Genomic DNA, 20,317 nt, shown 5'->3' with positions numbered 1-20,317 from the left:
TATAGATAGACACACAGTATACGTTTTAAACAAACAATTTAATATTGTTCACAGCTATGATGATTGTGAAGCTTGGTTGAGGTGATAAAGTTAGAGGGTGGAAGAGGGAGGGATATTTCCCAGGGAATGCCTTGCTGCTAAACGATGAACTAACACTCAGCTGAGCCCTCAAGGGTTAACACGTTGTTAATGTAGCCTCTTACACAAGGCAGCCTGAACGCAAGGGAGGGAAGATAGCATAGCAGACAGAGACAGACACATACCTTGTGTGTAGAAGAGAGAGAGATGCACACTGCCCCTTTAAGTAAGCTGACCCACTCTTAAGTGCATTGTCTTTTTAAGTGGATCAGGAAGTTGAAACAACAGCTGCTGCCCCAAGCTCTCTCTGTCTCTCTCCCTCTGTGTTCCTTCCCTGCTCTATATGGAGAAAGGGTAAGTAGGGTGCAGGGGGGAGGGGGACACCCTGACACTACTCCTCCTCCTTCCCCCCTGCACAGCAAGCAGGAGTCTCTGGGAGCAGCTCCAAGGCAGAGGGAAGGAGCAGCACATTTCAGTGGGGGGAGGGATAACTGACCTGCCTGGCAATTGATAGCCTGCTCAGCGGCTGTGGCACAGGGAACACGGAAGCGGGGAGCTGATTGATAGGGGGGCTGGTCCACCTTGGTCACAAACCCCCACCAGCTAGCTGCAACGGGCTGCTCTTCCTGCAAGCAGTGGACAAAGCAGGCAGCTGCCAAATGACATCAGAAGGGAGCATTGCACAACTTTAAACGAGCATGTTCCCTAATTGATCAGCAACGTAACAACGAAACAACGTTAACCCGGATTACTTTAAGTGTGGAGTTGCTGCAAGTAGTAAGCAGCAGCTTTAAAACAAAGGAAGTACTTCTTCACACAATGCACAGTCAAGCTATGGAACTTGTTGCCAGGGCGGTTTTGAAGGCCAAAATTATAATGGGGTTCAAAAAAAAATTAGTTAAGTTGACGGAGGATAGGTCCATCAATGACTATTAGGCAGGATGGTCAGGGATGTAACCCCATCCTCTGAGTGACATTAGCCTCTGATTACCAAATGCTGGGACTGGATGACGTATCACTGGATAATTGCCCTGTTCTGTTAATAGCGTCTGGCATTGGCCACTGTTGGAAGACAGGTGGCAAAGTTTGCAAATGATACAAAATTACTCAAGGTAGTTAAGTCCATTGGTCTGACCCACTTTTGCCATTCTTATGTTCAATAAATTATGGTCCATTTCCAAACAAATGTCAATATTGTGCTGCCAGTTATTAAACCTGATGTGCAGATAACGCTGAAGTCAAGTTATCAGTTTCATACACATTATTTTCAGAAAGCTTTAGTACTTCATGCTCTTATGGTACCACGTAGCTATTTCAGCTTGAAATTTTAACTGCTTATTATTTGAGAGATTGTAGGAAAGCTGCATAACAATGTAGATTCAGGAAGTTGCTTCTGGTATAATTAAAACCTGACCTGAAGTAATGTAATTGTATTTGTACTACTGGCCTGCCTCCAAAAGTCATTTGAGGGTACCCGACATATTAGTGTCAAAGACTTGGGAGACAATTTTTGCCCATTTCACCTTTTTAAAACTCGTTTTAAACTTGCTCTACCAACTTTGTTGGATTATTTTGTATGTATTAAGGGACATGGCAACATTCCCCTGTTCTGATATCTGCCAGCTGTATTGATGTAACTGAGGGACAGCTCTTTTAAAAGTCAAGCCACTTTTAAAAACAGACAAACAGAAAACCCCAGTGCTAGTTTGTGTGGAATTTGAAATGTACCTACTTGGGCTACTGGACTACCTTAGTCAGAGTCTGAAGGTAAAGGAAGCTATTCTTCATGGTCTTTGCATCCAATATTATGACCTGATGTATTACTTATATTACATATAAGTACATTTTGTCTTGTCTTCTCTCTCTGCATCAGCTTCTGTCTCGGAGCCCTCAGGTGACTTGGGAGAGTAGGACTTTCTATGATAAGTTTTTAATGTTTATTTTTAAGGCACTTTATTGAGGTCTTCTCAAATGTAAATCACAAGTGAACAAATATAGTCCACTCACATAGGACATAAGTAAACTAGCCCACAGACATCCTTTCTGAAGTTGTCAGAAGGACTACTATGTACCAAGTGTCACTTCCACAGCACCTGTAGTGATCATGATGTTGATCAGGTTTACTTGTTTTTGTTTTGTTTTTTAAATGTTGGGTAAAGCACTGATATGAGGTGATTTTTATTGTGGGAGTGCTTAAAGAATGTGGCCTAACAATTCTTCCCTATTTCTTGCAGCATCTGCCAGGACTATTAAAAGGGAGGAAAAGTACAGATAGGGGAAGGGCAGCACAAAATCAGATATCATGTACAAGAATAAAACTTACTGTCATTGTTAAATTATCTTGTTGAAGATATTATATTGGTAGGCTGCAATGCTGCAACTGCGTTTACAAATTGTAAATATTATGTAATGTGTATTTCAGTCCTATTTTTTTTTTTTTTTTTTTTTTTTTAGTCGATTTGGACATCTTATAGAAGTTTACCTTGTGACAGGAAAAAATGTGGGCTATGCTAAGTTTGCAGACAGAACAAGTGCTAGCGATGCCATAACTGCATTACATGGCAAGATTGTGAATGGTGTCAGGCTTAAAGTAATGTTGGCAGATTCACCTGCAGAAGAGTCTAACAAACGTCAAAGAACTTACTGACGTCATGGGTAAGTACTTCGTCTGGATATAAACTAAAATTCAGCTAGTTTATATGGTGGGTCCTCTATTATTCTTTGGTAACAATATTTCAATTATAACCTCAGTTTTAAAGAAATTTATAACTTGTCTTTAAAAACTTGATTCATGATGATTTTGGAATGTAAGATCACTGCCCAAAAGCATATTTTTAATTTTTAGTAGGTATTTTTTTTAAATAAAACTTATTTTAAGCTTATTTTTAAAAATATACAGTTAAACATAAACCAATTGATCAATATCAGTCTGGACAACCATATGAAAATGATTAACTTTATGTACTTATAATGTATCAATGCTGAACATTTTAAAGAGGGAAAAATATAGAAAAATAAAGGATATGATTGAGATCAGTCTCTGTATCATTCTTTCACTAAAGAACACCGCCTGTCATAATGATGGTAGGTAAGTCCAAAGACCTGAGGTCTGAGAAAAGAGAAGAAATAGAGGAAAGAAGTGGTAAATAAACTTTATCTTAGAAGAAAGCCAAGTGAGAACCTAAAAGTTTCTGGGCCATCTAGGGGAAAGCCATAGTGTAAACGTGTCTTATAGTATTTCCCAGAAAAGGAAAAAGCACCTAATTGACTTAAGGCACAAGTCCTGTTGAAAATTGATGGAACTTGTGCTCCAAAATCATTTAGGTATTTTTTTGAAAATCCTACCCAGTAGTTCTAGGTTATTTCTCCTGGTAAGGAATGGAAAGGAATTTCTTCATATGTGCATGTGTGAAGACCAAAATTGTGTGTGTTCCACTATCATTTGGTGAGATATATAGAGAAGATAAAAACTGTGAAGGCTCTTCCTCACCTCCCCCAAAGGTAGGAGGGATGGGTTATCATCAGTAAGACCACGGAAGTAAAAGTTTAGCTGTGGGATAACGGGCATCTGAGTGCTCCGGTATGTACCTAAAATGGAAAATCCGTTTAGGAAAGATCTTTTGCAAGACCAAAGAATGAGACTGGAAAACAGGTGATGAGTTGCACATTGTGAGAGGTCTGTCACTCTAGATTCTGTAGCACACTGGCCAGAATACTATTTAAAATTATGAATTCCTATTATAAATTAAGCAAAGGCAAGACAATGAGGTGCTGGATTCAATTCCATACTTAATTGCCTGTCAAATTACTTATGCCACTTATATCTGGAGTTGAAAGAGTGGAGTGTGATAGCTAGTACACCTCTACCCTGATATAACATGACCTGGTATAACACGAATTCGGATATAACACAGTAAAGTAGTGCTCCAGAGGGGAGGGGCTGCGCACTCTTGGAGATCAAAGCAAGTTCGATATCATGTGGGTTTCACCTGTAACACAGTAAGATTTTTTTGACCCCCGAGGACAGCTTTATATTGGGGTAAAGGTGTATTTGGCTAGAGCTAATACAGGCTGGCAAAGTGCATGTCTCACTTAATGTGCATGTCTCAAGTAGGGAGGTAAATATTGGGTGCCTCTGAATAAGGGTTTAATAGGGATCTGGGGTTGCTTGGATTAAAAAGAAGGAAAGGGTATAATAAATCTTCTTAGGTCTAATGGTTTTACATTGTGACTATTAGAGATTATTACTGAAGCTTTTTATTCCATTCCTCAGGCAGAGATTCTCCATAAAGAGAAGTTTGGGGCTTAAAGCCATCTGTCTTTCAGGCTCCTTTTTGATGGAGCTTGGCAGAGTTAAGAAGCTAAATGTCACAGATGAGGTCAGGGTCCTGTCTGTTATTAATCAAAGAGTGCTATGCACCTTTTTTGTCGGGATTCCCCTCCATGTACAATAAGTAGTACTGTTGAAGATCCAGTTGGTGTAGTCCTTCCATTTTGTGAAGATCTTTTTAGGATTCCAAGAGAGAATCTTTGAGGGTTTTCAAGTGAAGAGGACTTAAAATATAAGTAAGAGTTGCACTGAGATAACTCAGAGGTGTCTAGGACAGGGGCTCCCAAACTTGGTTTGCAGTTTTTTCAGGGTAAGCCCCGGCGGGCTGTGAAACACTGTGTTTATCTGAGTGTCCACAGGTATGGCTGCTCACAGCTCTCATTGGCCGGGAACGGTGAACCCTGGCCACTGGGAGGTGCAAGTCGCTGTACCTGCAGACACTCAGGTAAACAAAGCGTCTCATGGTCCGCCAGAGGCTTACCCTGAGCAAGCTGCGAACCAAATTCAGGAACCCCTGGTCTAGGAGCAGGAGCATTAATTTCAGGATTCCAGTTCTGTCCGTGCAGGACAACATTTTTTCCTGTGACTTTATGTAGTGAGTATGTTGGATATGCTTTCTGCCTCCAATTTTTGGTGTGTAAAGTTCTGGAATGAGAGAGAGGACCAAAATAATTAGTCAGAGCAAAGGTTTTTGGAGGCAGTGGGCGAAGATCTTCTCCTAACCAGCATAGGAGTGTAAGGGCCTTTTATTTCAGTTTGTTGCCTAAAAGGTTTTCATATGTTTTCTGAAGGAAGTCTTCATTTCATAAACCATGTGTAGTTGGGGTGCATGATGTTGAGGAGAGTATTGAGTCTTGGGTCTAGGCTTTGTAATGCTGTCCTTCCACTTCAAAGCATAAAATTAAAATGTCTCCTCCACTACAGAGGAATTTGATAAATATTCATAGTTATCAAGGATGGCCAGTAATGTTAATATAAACTCTACCGTGCAGTAGCAAGTCTGCTATTAATATAGCATGAAACGTATGCAAGATAAGGACAGACCATTTTTTGAAAACCTGACTGCATTGTAGGTGCTCCGCTTAAGTTTCGCATTGGCCTTTTAAAATTAACAGTGGTTTGTTTGTGTTTTTAATCTGACTTTGGAATATATTTTTGTCTCAAAATGTGGTTTTAGTAAGTGACTGAACAGCATTGTGGAGTTCCATGTTTCTCCGCTGATTCCATGTCAAAGATTGCTCAGTTTATAAACAAAAAGATATTTTGTTCAAACTTCTGGCACTTCAAACTCATCCCAGATATCTGAGCCGTTTCTTATACAGGTAAAATACTACAAGCAAAGTTAGAGTTGCACAGATGGAAAACAACATAATGTGGTGACACACAAGGACAAAAGGGGACCAAGTGCAGTTCTTACAACAGGAAAAGTTTAAAGTAATCAGCGAGCTAAAAAGCAGTTTTGTTTAACTCTGGGGAATGGTGCAAGGCAGACTATTCTTCCCTTTTCTTTAGTTTTCTGTTTTCTTTCCCTTCTCCCACTGTAAATCTGAAAAGCAGCCATGGTGCATCTCCAGCAGGATGCAGCACACAAAAGTGGTGGCTCCCCTTTTGAACTGCTGCTGTAGGAATGCTAGCACTGGTACTTCAAAGGAACGACCTTTCAGTAGTATTGTGTCACACTGGAAGCACATATTTTTTGTAAAACTAACACTTTACTCTTACCGGTGACCAAATGTAGACAGGCTTTGCTTTTTTCTACAATGTGTACATGATTATGACTTATGTCCATAGGGTTAAATTATTTTTCTAAATTGTGGTTTACTAATCAGTAACCTATTCTTAGATCTTATTTATCTGGGGTACCTTATTCCAGAGGTCTAAGAATTAAATGTTCTAATACTGGGGTGGCCAACCTGAGCCTGAGAAGGAGCCAGAATTTACCAATGTACATTGCCAAAGAGCCACAGTAATACGTCAGCAGCCCCCATCAGCTCCCCCCCTGCCGGCTCCCAGTGCCTCCCGCCCACCGGCAGCCCTGCCAATCAGCGCCTCCCGCTCCCTCCCCACACCTCCCAATCACCTGTTTCGTGGCGTGTAGGAGGCTCTGGTGGGGAGCGGGAGAAGAGAGGGCATAGCAGGCTCGGCAGGGCGCAGGAAGGCATGGAATGGGGACAGGGCCTGTGGCAGAGCCAGGGAGTGGGCAGTAAGCACCCTCAGGCACCGGTAGCTCCAGCTCTGGAGTCGATGCCTATGCAAGGAGCCGCATATTAACTTCTGAAGAGCCGCATGTGGCTCCAGAGATACACGTTGGCCACCCCTGTTCTAATATATTAAATATGGTCACTGTTCTCTCTCCCCTACTCCGAAACAAGTTATTTGTTTTCTTACAGCAGGCAATATAAAACATTTAAACTGTTATGCCTCTCAGATTGCATTTTCAGTGTTCTGTAACTCTAGCTTCTTGATACTTTTGTTTTTGAGCAGTAGCTATAGATTTTCCTAAAATGTTGAACTTCTCGCATGCAGGTTTAGGAATCTGGCTAAAATAGGAATCCAAGGCTACAGCACAATTTGGCTACAGCACAATTTGATCATTGCTGTCACAGTTTGTGTAAAAGTGTAAAACTTTTTTATTGAAAAAGATATATGGATGTATATTGGGGAAAAAAAAATTTTGGTTTATTTAACTTTGTTTCACACACTAGCACAGATGTTATAGGAAGATGCTGCATATCTGTGCAAATTCCTGTTCTCCTTAAAAGAAATTTCCAATTTTGCAAAAGTCGTGGTTTTATTCCTATATCTCCACTGAATAACTGAGGTGGTTGTCTTTCAATAAGGACTGTCATTTTAATGATTTTTCCCATTCGAAAGCATTGGAAAAAGGTTGAACTCTGAAACTTTCTATGAACTTTGAAATGGATCGAATTCCAATGCTTTAAAATAGAAAAATGTTTCTTTGTCTTACTTTGTGTCATGAAATTGTCTAGATAATGGCTTGTTGTGTAATTAATACTTTTTGTGAGTGATTTATACCTTCGTAATTAGAGGTCCCGTTTAGAGTATCTTTTAGATGATGGTGAGGTTTTCCTTTGAGTCACTGTACATTGACCTTTGTAGGGAAAGTTTGGAGTTAACTTTAGCATAATTTTGCACACAAAAATAAACAGGAGTGCCATTAACTATTTTTTCTATAGGACATCTGAGCAGGAGGGTTAAAACAGATATTACCGGGATTACAAAAACATGGTGGAATAGCACTCATGACTGGAATATAGCTATTGAATGGTATGTACTGTTTAGGAGAGATTGGAATAAAGGTAGAAGTGATGCGGTAGCATTGTGCATCAATGAAGCCGTAAACTAAAGGAATATGAAGTGATAGTATGGACAAAACAGAGCCTGTTTGGGTCCAAATCTCTTTGGGGAAGAATTTTATTGGGATTATGTTAGAGGTCTACTGTAGACCCCCAGGGTCAGATTCACATGTGGATAGAGATCTCTTCAATAGTAGAGAGAAATACTTTGGGGAATTGTCATGATAGGAGACTTCAATTTCCTGGATATAGTTTGGAGAATAAATGCTACTTGTATTGGTAGGGCCTAGTTATTTCTTGATGTGATAGATGAAAACTTCATAAAATTGTCACCAAACCAACAAGAGGTGATACAATTTTAGATTCTGTTTTAATAAGTAGCAAGGACGTCATAGAAGAGTGTAGGAAGTAACTTTGGATTGTGTGGTTATGAAATGATTCAGTTTAAATGGAAGGATAATCAAAATCAGGTAATCAGCTACCATTTTTTAATTCAAAAGGTCAAAGTTTGGGAAATTTAAGAGCGTTTAGTTAAAGAAGTCAACTGGACTAAAGAGCCCAAGAACTTAAATGTGGAAAAGGCTTGGAATTTCTTCAAATGAACTGTGTAAAAACTATCTGAAATTTGAATCCCAAGCAAAGGAAAAAATCTTGTACACAAAGGCACCAGCCCAAGCTGGATGAATAACCACCTCAGAAAGGAGTAAGCAGAGAATTTATAGCGAATGAAAAAAGGGGTTGATCAGCAAAGAAAGCTAAGTTGTGGAGGTTAGAAAATGTAGGAATAAAGTGAGAGAATTGTTAAAAGTCAAACTGAATTAGCTCTTGCCAAGAAAATTAAAATGATCTTTTTTAAAAAATATATCATGAGAAAATAAGGAAGGATGAGGTTCGGCTGCTCTGTAGTGTTTGTGGAAAGGAAATTAGAGGTAATCTAGGTATGGCCCCAAAACCAAATGAATATTTTTGCTTCTGAGTTCAGTAAGAATAATAGTATGGGACATGTGCCTGAAGGAGTACGGCTGATGAAAATGAGTGTCTAGAAATGGAAATTACCACATCAGAGAGAGAAGAAAAACTTAAGTGTTTAATGCACTCCAATCAGGGGAACCGAATAATTTCTGCCCCAGAATACTGAAAGAACTGGCTCATGAGACTGCTAGTCCAGTAGCAAGGATATTCAATACATCTATCTATTTGGGGTAGAACCATGTGACTGAAGAATAGCTAACTTCAGATCTTTATTTAAGAGAGGGGAAAAAAATGATCCAGGCAATTACAGGCCTGTTAATCTGATTTTAGCAGTATGCAAGCCTTTAGATCAGATTGTAAAGGAAAGAATAATTAAATTCATTGAGGTAAATGGTAAAGGAAATGTAATGCAGCATGTGATTACCAAAGGTAGATAATGCCATACTAATATGATTTCATTCTTTGAGAAAATAACTGATATTTTTTAGACAAGGGAAGTGCCATAAATTGGTGTACTTGGACTTCAGTAAAACATTTCACATGGTGCCACATGGGAAATTATTGGAAGATGGGGTGCAGTACAAGAATTGTAAGGTGGATAGGTAACTGGTTAAAGGGAAGCAGGCAGTGAGTTGTGCTGAAGGATGAGTTATTGGACTGAAGGGAGGTTACTAGAATTCCTCAAAGATTAATTTTGGGACAAGTCTGGTTCAATATTTTTATTAATGACCCTGACACAAAAAATAGGAGTGTGCTAATGACATTTGCTGATGATACAAAGTTGAGAGGCATTATCAATACAGAGGTGGATTGGAATATTATACAGGAAGATCTGGATGACCTTGAAGATTGGAGTGACAGAAATGGGATGAAATTTAATAGTACAAAATGCAAACTCATTTAAGATTAACAATAAAAATTTCTGCTACAAGCTGGGGGGCTCATCAGTTGGAAGTGATAGAGGAGGAGAGAGACCTGAGTTTGTGGGTCAGTTGCAGGATGACTGAGCCACAAATGTGATGTGGCTGTGAAAAAGGCACCTGCAATCCCAGGATGTATCAGGGAAGGCATTTCCAGGAGAGAGAGAGAGAGAGGAGTTTTAGTGCCATTGTACAAGGTACTTGTAAGACACATTGTACATTGATAACCTGTGTTGAAAAAAGATGAATTTTAAACAGAAATAGATATATAGAAGAGTTACTGGCATGATCTGGAGAATGGAGCACCTATCTTATAGAAGGAGACTGGAAGAGCTCTGCTTGTTTAGCTTAGCAAAAAGAAGGCTGAGAGGGGATATAATAGCTTTTGTAAATACTGGGGAGGGTAAAGAGCCATTTAAGCTAAAGGAAAATGTTATCATAAGAATAAATGGATATAAATTGCCTATGAACAAATTCAGACTGGAAATTAGAAGGTTTCTAACCATCAGAGGGGTGAGGTTCCAGAAAACTCTCTCTCCAGTACTTGGCTGGCTGATTCTTGCTCACATGCTCAGGGTCTAACTGATCACCATATGTGGAGTTGGAAAGAACTTTTTCCCCAGGTCAGATTGGCAGTGACCTTAGGACATTTTCACCTTCCTCTTCTGCGTGTGGGTCACTTGCCAGGATTAGCTGGTATGTCTCAGTTAATCATTTCCCTGTTATTTCACTGGTGCACCTCTGTCCTGCCTAGTCTCTGCTTATGGCACGTAACTATCTAGGTTCCTATGGACTGTAATACTTCGGTCTAATTTAGGTTATTGGGTTTAGCGTGAGTGTTGGTGGTTAGATAACCTGATGGTCTCTTCTGTCCTTAAACTCTATAATTTACCAAGGAACATGTTGGATTCTCCATCATTTTAAGGTATTAAATTAAGATTATCTTATAAAAAAGAAGTTATTGCTCAAGCAGAAGTTATGGGCTTGATGCAGGAATTACTCCATGAAATTCTATGATCTGTATCAGGGGTAGACAACCTATGGCATGTGTGCCGATTTTCAGTGGCACTCACACTGCATGGGTCCTGGCCACTGGTCCGGGGGGCTCTGCATTTTAATTTAATTTTAAATGAAGCTTCTTAAACATTTAAAAAACCTTATTTACATACAACAATAGTTTAGTTATATATTTTAGACTTATAGAAAGAGACCTTCTAAAAACGTTAAAATGTATTACTGGTACGCGAAACCTTAAATTAGAGTGAATAAATGAAGACTTGGCACACCACTTCTGAAAGGTTGCCGACCCCGGGTCTGTATTATGCAGCAGGTCAGATCAGATGATCAGAACAGTCCCTTCTGCCCATACTCCATGAATCACCAGAACACTGAAAGCAAGTAGACCTGCTTTTGCCTGTAGCTATATTGTAACATGGGATAGTGAAGATGCTTTGTCCTCTTAACTAGTATAAAAACTAGAGGAGGATTAACTGTGGAACTTATTTTATAATCTTTTTGACATTTTATCAGAATGAAGTAAAAGTTTTACTTTTTTGGCTCTTTTGAGGTTGTTTCCTTTAGATATCACCTCAAGAAGTGTGCATTTGTAATGCAAAAATCCATGGTTTTTATTTATTTTTTGAAGTGGGATACATACAATTTCTAATAATGAAATCAATTACAATTGAATTAGTTAAATGTATTGTGATCCCTTGCTCAATTCACCTTATACAAGTACAGTAATGCAATCTCTTTATGGTGAAAGTGCAGTTAACAAATGTTAAAAAAATTCTACAACTGCACTCGAAAACAAAACTATATAAAATTTTAGAGCCTACAAGCCAAAACATGGAGGGGCATACACATGTTTAGCATATGTGGCACATAAGTATGTTGCAATGCCGGCTACAACAGTGCCTGCGAATGCCTGTTCTCACTTTGAGGTGACATTGTAAAAGAAGCAGGCAGTATTACATCCCATAAATGTAAACAATTGTGTTTGTCTTAGAAACTGTCTGAACAAGATGTAGGACTGAGTGGGTTTATGAGGTGAATTGAAAAATACTGTTTCTTTGTTTATCTTTTTTACAGTGCAAATATATGTAATAAAAATAATACAAAGTGAGCACTGTACACTTTGTAATTGAAATCAGAATATTTGAGAATGTAGAAAAACATCAAAATATTTATAATAAATTTAAATTGGTATTCTGTTATTGTTTAACAGTGTGATTAAAACTGCAATTAATCATGACTTTTTAAAAAAATCTAGTTAATTTCTTTTGCATTAATCACATGCATTAACTGTGATTGATATCCCTACTTTTAAAGTATAATAATCAGGAATATAACCTGTATTTACAAAGAATTTGAGTAAATGTATGATGATTTACTAAACCAGTCCATCTCATCAATATGACAAGCTCCAGCTCTCATACCGACCAATGAATATTCACATTGTCTAGGGAAGTAACTAAAAGAAATAAAAAATTAAAATAGTGGCTTTCTTTTGACTATTGATTTAAACTCATAAGCTCTTGATGTAGGGGGCTGTTTCTGCTTATGTTTATACACTGGTCCAAATAAATGTTAAGGTTAAAATTAGTGACTTAAATTACCATGGTTTAAATCAATCCGTGTTTGAGCAGATGTATTAAAGTACAGAGGGCTTCTCCTACTTCTAAACTTTTTAAAACTTATTATATGTCTAAAGTTCTTGATACTGACCATCTATTTTCCTCGCCTCCATCGTCACCTTGGCATTTTTCTACCTTAATCTCATTGCTTTACCTAAGCATTTCATATTTGGCTGAAGGTTTCTGATTCCTGTAATGAAAATGACATATGCCATAACTTCTATGCAGTGTTGTTGTAGCCATGTTGGTCCCAGCATATAGAGAGAAAAGATGGGTGAGGCAATAACCTTTATTGGACCAACTTCTGTTGGTGAGAGAGACAAGCTCTCGAGCTTGCTCTTCTTCTGGTCTGGGAAATGTACTCAACATGCTAAAAAATCTGTTCTACCCTTTGTTTAGCTGTGACACTGAGTACATTTCCCAGACATGTGTAAGCTCAAAAGCTTGTCTCTCGCAAACAGTTGGTCCAATAAAAGATTTTTTTTTCACCCACCTTAACTCTCTAATATGCCATAATTAAAAGATAGAGGGGAGAATCCAGCGCTTTCCAGAGGAATACATTATGGGATTTTTTGTGTTCACTGTAGCCATTAGCATTGACCAAACACTTTTTGTGGGGTTGCACAAGTGCTTTAGAAAAGCTGAGCTGTATAATAGCAACATCTTGAAAAGATAAAAAGTCAAGACTTCTGGAACTAGTCTTTACAGAATGAAATAAACCCTGGTTGCTGAATTCAGTAGCCCTGCACAGAGAGGTGGTATTGCATTTCCTCCTCCCCAACCTCTGTATACGTATGTTGGTTATTTACTTCTGCTGTCTTCCTAGCTGGATTGCCAGAATCTTTTTTAAATGGAATCTCTAATAATTTAATAGGTTATGGAAATCCATAATGTGTTTTTTCTAGAACTCTTTGGAACCTACTCTGTTATATCATCCTTGTTCTGAATAATTTTGCTTCCTTGATTTTGTTTGCTTTTAAGTTTAAAAAAAATCTGTAGAAAAGAGATAAGTTCAGTAATATGCATGTATTTGTGTTGTTGTTTTCTCTATATGAATATTCAGAGAGGTTACAGTATAAGCAATCAAATGTGCTCCAAAATAGAGAGGCACTCTATTAATAAAGAACTACAACATAATTTAATTCACAAGATAATACACAGTATGTTTTAGAAAAAAATGCTTGCTTTCACACAGAATTTGTTAGAGAATCAGGGAACACATAGAGTATTAGCTTCTCTAAATATTTTAATTATAGACAGGCTTTTATGTGTGGGTTGGAGTGCCATTGTAAGAAATACCCTTATTATAATATGTATTTTTAAATAAATATAGGTATTTTATCTTTGACACTATCTTCATACTTGTGTTCTTTCTACAGAGCAGAGACTAAATAATGACATGACCCTCAGCTGACTGACTGAAAAAATGACTAGACACGGTTCCTGTGGACAGTGACAGCTTTTTGTACTGTTAGCTGATGTTTGTGGAAAAAAACACTTTATTTTAAAAAAACTCAAAATACAGAATGTAGTTTAAATCCACAATTAGCCAGCATTTTTAATTGTAAACTGATAGTTGTTGTAGCAGTCTGTCATTCTGTATTAGAGAAATAAATTTTTTTGTTTAAATCCTGCCTCTAACATGAACACATTAAAGATGGGGAAAAAATAAAGGAGCCAACACTAATGGTTTCACTGGTTAATTGCTAATGACTCAGACTGTACATACTGAAGAGTAATTGAAAGTGCAGACATTAACACAGTCAAATTAGGATGACAACTAAAAATATATATATAATATTTTTTTAAAAATGGTGCAGAATATTTCAAAGATTGGTACCAGTTTCTGCCAAGATTGAGCCTGGTCCAGATAGCCCCAAATTCAGGAAAGCTTTCCTCTTGAGGGAGGGGACTTAAGCACTTACTTGAGTGCTTTCCTTTGTTAGGGCCAAAAGTATGAAATGCTGATTTATTGTTGTCTAGTGTGCAGGGCACTAGATTAGGAGTCAGATGTGGGTCACTGAAACTTATCCATTGCCCACTTTAGTTATTGGTAGTAGTGATCATTAATATCATGGTTGGTTTTTTTTCTAAAGTGCATTATTTCACTATGAAATGTATACCATCTGAACAACTGTAGTCACTCCTTTTTCAAAGAACTATAATGGTTTATTAAGCAACTCACTATTCCAGTTGTGGTTGCTGCTGAAATATTGTGTAAAGATAGCTCAAATAAGTATTTGCACATGTATCTACATGTGACGACTCCCATACACATCCAATGGTAATATTTGTTAAAGGATCCATGTGAACAAAAACATAAAGCATGGCTCACCGGGTTAGTGCACTGGTCTGTTACCTCTAGAGCAGTTCAGCTTTTGGGTCACATAAAGGAAAATGCTGCTTTGTTTCCCTGTGTGTGCATATACACTAACGCTCTAGACTGGATTCAGTGGGAGAGTTCCAGATTTGGATAAGGGTGCATTGGCTGACCTTTGTGTGAAGAAGTTTTGGCAGCACCTAGATGCACTAAATCAGGCTCATGCACTGTTGTTAGCTTCTTTTTTCCAGATCACTTAGTTCACTTGAACATTTTTTTTAAAAAATAAATTATTAGAGAGAGATGGAGTAACATTACTGATCAGAAACAGCTGAAGGTGAAACTCCATCTGTAATGCATCCTGTTGGGTTAAGAATAGCTGCTGGCCTATACACATCAAGGCAAAAATAGACCTGTGGTGGTTTTGTGCCCCAAAATTTTAATTGGAAGCATGCTTTCTTACCATTTACTACTGCCTTTAAGCTGCAGTACTTAATTTGCCAGTAGGTGGTGCTTAAAAAATGCCACTCAGCTTTTTTAAAATGCAGCATTAAAAGCCTGGGTAGTCATCCATTAATTGATAGTTTAAAAAGAATGCAGATTGATGTAATTAGAGTTAATAGTTCAATGCTGTCTATTTTAATACTTATTTTTCAATATTTTCCTATGCAGCAAGTATTTTAACACACTGAAATCTGAGTCCACTTCTACAATGAAATGTGAGTGTAATATTATATGATGAATGCAGACAGTGTGAATTTGTCTCTACAGCATGCTAGATATAAGTACACCATAACAACGTAGTCTCTAAAAAGAAAATCAGTAAAAAGCAATTTTATGTTAATTGTATAAAAAGGCAATAAGAGTTCATAAGGTTTAGGGTTGATTCAGAGATGCAAGTTCTTCTTCTTTTTTATTTATTTTTTATTGGCAAATGTGTGTAAATATATTTAACTCAGAAAACTATCTAAAAGGACCCTGTGGAAAAAATAGTAATCATGAAATTACTGTATCATAATGCAAACATAAAAGGTCCCTGAATTAATGTTGCACTGCAACATTTCCTAATTTTTGAGTGTTTGACTCTGCAACCTTAATATTCTTTTAGTGTAGTTTTTAGCTTTTTGTGTGTAACTTCCTAAGTTTTTAAAAAAGCAAACAGAAAAGAAATTCCATTATATGGCATTGTAATAACACCACAAAGCTTTCTTTTTTAAACTTTTTTTTTAACATACTGACCCTCGTGATAAAACTATCGCAGATCTCTGCCACTTGAGCTAATGCAGTAACTCTCTCCCACACCTAGTCCCCATCTCTCCTTCTAGTCCCAAAGAAGTTCTCCCTGCAACATTCAGTCCCAGTCTCACCCGACTTCTTGTCCTAATCTACTCTTCCCCTCCTCCCCATTCCAGTTTTTGTCCCCCTCTCATTCAAATCAGACCGCTTCCTCCTCCACACAGGTTGGGTGCCAGTGGGGAGGGGGGGGGCGGGTAGAGCAGGTGGGAATTGATAGCACAGAGATGCTTCCTGCTTTGTTCTAATTCCTCTCCTGGAGCAGCTATTCTAGGGAAATCCTATAGCCCAGGGATGGAGCATACTCAGTCACTGTGGGGATGGCGTATGTGCAGTCTGGTCACAGATAGGAGCTGTGAGGGGATGGAGCATGCTGCGTGATTTTTAACTGCTAAAATCAAAGAAGTCTACTAAGCACGTGCAAACTGATTTTTCTAAGATTTATAACCTGGTCAAATTTTGGTGAATTTTCATAGGGAGGATAAAAGGCTTTGACTGAATTTCAACTCCCAAAGCACAGTGGCTCTAGTCTAGAGCATTTCAGAGAAAAGTCACCAGAATTTTTTAACATGGCAAAACAATGTATTTTTCCCTAGCCTTTTTCTTGAAAACAGCTGAACCATGTTGGCTAAAGTTTTGCCGGGGGGAGTTTGATCCATCTCATGCAGGTTACCTGACACACAAAATTTCAACCCAAATGGTTAAAGCTTTGCAGAGTTATAGACTCTGAAAAGGGTCTTATAATGGGAAGTGCATTGGGCAATTTGAATAGACCTGCGTATAATATAGTATACAGACACAATTATTTATTGTAAGGAATTGGGAATAGATGTCTACTCAGTATTTTTGTCTAAATGTTAATATTGCAGCAGTGAAAGATGTGAGAGAGAAAAATCCATCAGCTGCTTTAGGGTTTTTTGATGTTGATAAGGTTAGTGCACAAACTGTGGTCCAATCCTGCAATTCCTAAATCCTTTGCTTATTTATGCTGGTCAGACAACTTGTGTTAGTCTGATGCTACAAACCCATATTCTATGTCCTGTACAGCACAAACCAGAGCATCAACTTGTGATGAAATCTGTGAAGTGACATTACATTTGGGTAAAATAAGATTAAGCAAAATGAGGATTGTGATTAATGTTAACTTTAATGATGAGTGTCTCAGCGGGAACACAGGCCACTGCCTGATCTGCTTCAAATAATATTCAGTAGTTCGCAGAGCACACAAGCTTCAGAGATCAGACGGACTGCCAGAATCACAGGTGAGCAGTACTACTAGAAGAAAATAGTCCAGTAGCATTAACTGAGCTATGGTACCCTAAATTATTGAAGCCCTGCCCTTCAACTGTGCGTAATACAGAAGAGCTAAAGAATAGGAATCAAGTTAGAAAGTAGGCTTGATTTCCAGAGAGGGGAGGAGCAGTACCATGATATGCAACCCTCCCTTCAGCAAGAGCTGGGGATTTTTTGTGGGGATACATAAGGAGTATCAGATCTTAGAGGGTAGAGAAAGAGCAGCAGCACTGGCATATTCTCCCACCAACCCAGCAGATATCTAGGAAAAAGTTAATCGAGAAACATTAACTCTTCAGGCCTTGTGTTGCAGGAAATGATGATGTTTAAGCAGGTGGCATTCTTCTCTTTTAGTCAGCATTGAACCAATATTTCAAACACCTCCGGAAGATAATTGATTTGCTTAACTTACTGTCCTTCAGATGAGAAATAAAACCAAGGTAATGATGAACTCATTAAGATTCCTCTGGCACCTATTGCAATATTTATGGGTAAAAGTCATCATCTCCTTCCAGATCCCTCATTTGGGTAACTACATTCTGCCTGCCTACATTCAAATGGATACTATACTCTTCACTTTCTCCTCTGAACTACTGTGTAGCATTACTGTCGTATTCCTTTCCATATCTGGTTTGTCTTCACTGTTGGTTCAAGTGTGTATGTTTGCACATGCAGGTGAGTCTACAGACAGAATGTAAGAATGTTGGGATCCTGAATCGGAAGTTGCTGTGTGATTTGATAGTGCATTGTCCACTTTTAATTATCAAAGTTGGCAGATTCTTCAGGTCAAATAGCTTTAGATTTTTTTCCTTTTTATCTTTCTATTATCAAAACAATAATTAAATACAGGAAGTTTCTTGATGTACATCATAAAATAGATAGAATGTGCAATGAGGTGGAGTTAATGTGGCGAGACAGTTTACATTTCTTGAATTTCCTGTGTTTTGCATGTTGTAGTTCTCAACCATAACATTGTATTAATGCTAGCTACTAAAATTTACTATATTTGTATGTAAGGGGCCTGATTTTCAGCGGTGCGGAGCAGCCACAGCTCCCTTTGACTAAATGGAGTAGTGGATGTTCACCTTCATTTGAAAATCAGGCACTACCGATACTGTAAATTAAAATGTTAAATAGAAAGCATAATGTTATCAGTTTATTGAGCCATATTTGCTTGACAGGCAGAACAGTCTTCTGTTTATCAAACAGGAAGGATTTAACCTGATGGAAACCACATATTCCACAATTCTCCTTACTGCTACATCCAATTTGGAATGCAAAGAATTCTCTGTATAGTGTCACTGGCTGATCTTACGTACATTTTACTGCTTCCAAATTTTAGTCTTAGGCAAACAAAATCCTGAAGGCAGGCTGGGGATGGGAATCTATTATATAAGGAAAGAGACATTTCTAAATATTAAAATGCTAGTTGAATGTTTCTCTATCATTGAGATTGGCCTCTCTGGGGAGGCTGAGAAAGTCCATGACAGTTGAAGAGAACATTTTTTTACAGAATGTTTTTCACTTAGAAAAGCAGTGAATTCTGAGGAATGCTGAATATGTAATTGATAGCGTTGCTTTTTAATAGCCCCAGAAATAAAAGAACAATTAACAATTTACTCTTGTTCAAATGTTGTGAAGTATTTTTGCAAAATGTATAATTTAAAATATAAATTCAAGGGAAAATTTCTCCCTATATACATAGAACTGAATAATATTTTGTACCTTGGGAATGAGATGTTAATACAGAACTTTACAACTCTCACTCCTATTAAAGAGAAATCCACTACACTGTACAAGGACTGCTTTTAGCCTAATTCTGCAAGGTGTCCTAAATAAGCATGTTTGGAAGGTTACCAACAAATTCATTTTCATATCTGTGTAATAAACTTTTCCTTTCATTAAGTTCACTCATGCAATATTGTTTACCTAAATCCCATAGGAAGATGTACAGTAATGTAACAACAGAGTTTGTCTTAATACAATGCATGCGTTAAAATGCAATTATGAATATGAGGAACAAAGGCATTGTAAGTTACACAAGAGATGGATGTCTTAGATAAGTTTTAAGTACCAGCTAATAGCTGGTCCTTTTAGCAGTCACAGTGATCTCAACCCAAGGAGTGTGTTTGCTTGTAAAATTACTCTTACTGGGTTTATTTCTTTCATTAGGGATTTATGGGAAAACCTGTTTATTTTTTTATTAGTATTGTCATAAAACAATGAACAGGGCATATTAAAAAGGTCTTAAAAGTCAAATCTGTCCAATAAACATTGAAAAGTTATTTTATGAAGTCATAAGATTTTTAATCTATTTTAATGTTTCATTTGCTCACTTCTTCCATGAAACTGCACACTTTTCATATGGATGATTACTAAAATATTTACATAAAATAGGTTTTGTTTAAAAAAATTGTACTGGATGATTTTCCATGCTAGGCATAAACTATTCATACTTTCAAGATATAATGTAACAGCTTCTATCCAGCAGGTGCAAAGTGATCTTACATCCTGGAACCTTACATGGCTCCATTCTCAGGAGAAGTCATTAATCAAAACAGTGCTTTTCTTTGTTGTCATAAAGCATTACAGAATAATCTACATGCACACAGGGAAAATTTAATAAGGTCAACATTTCATTGCGGTGTGTATGGATTGTATTAATTCTCTTTCAGCTGAAGAAAGATGGGGAAAAATGAGGGATGTGGGGGGAAGAAACCCCAGCATTTCAAAAGTAGATACATTTTAAAAAAGAGACAAAGCTATAACTACACTGTCACAGGGTGACTGGGCCCTTTAAGAGGGAGCAGGGTCCAATACACCTGTGACTGATTAAGGGAAGGCACTTGAGCTTTATAAAGGGGGCGACAGCAGCAACTGGGTGTTGGTGAGCACCTGTAGACATTGCAGAGAGTAAGAAGGCTCCTGCGGAGTACTGAGTTGAGGGGAGAGAAGGGAACACCTCAGTGGGGTAGGAGACCTGTAATGAAGACCAAATCCCAGCTAAGATGTGCTGGGTGAGTAGGAAGACAGACCTTGCAGGAGAAGGGGCTGTGCCCAGCTTGAGACTGGGTGAAGATTCCAGGTTTGATTTATGGTTTGAAAGACTCTATGCTAAACTTAATAAATTGGACCCCAGAAGGGGAATGTTTTGAATA

At 37.9% G+C, this 20,317-nt stretch overlaps 1 protein-coding gene across 3 annotated transcripts in view; it reads left to right on the top strand.

The window, feature by feature from the left end:
* The window catches only part of RBM45 (RNA binding motif protein 45), a 30,542-nt gene extending 16,660 nt beyond the window's left edge, over positions 1-13,882 (top strand). For 2 of the 3 annotated variants that reach the window (XM_050969031.1, XM_050969030.1), the window contains exons 9-10: positions 2,533-2,733; positions 13,633-13,882. In XM_050969031.1, coding sequence (XP_050824988.1) covers positions 2,533-2,725 — 193 coding nt within the window. In that variant the 3' untranslated portion in view covers positions 2,726-2,733; positions 13,633-13,882. The other variant, XM_050969033.1, reaches the window with a different exon arrangement.
* The last annotated feature ends 6,435 nt before the right edge of the window (positions 13,883-20,317 follow it).

The sequence above is a fragment of the Gopherus flavomarginatus genome, chromosome 10 (genome assembly GCF_025201925.1).
Source record: "Gopherus flavomarginatus isolate rGopFla2 chromosome 10, rGopFla2.mat.asm, whole genome shotgun sequence".
In the NCBI taxonomy this organism is placed as follows: Eukaryota; Metazoa; Chordata; order Testudines; family Testudinidae; genus Gopherus; species Gopherus flavomarginatus.
The sequence above is the reverse complement of the archived record's forward strand: the minus strand, read 5'-3'. Positions and strand labels throughout refer to the sequence as shown.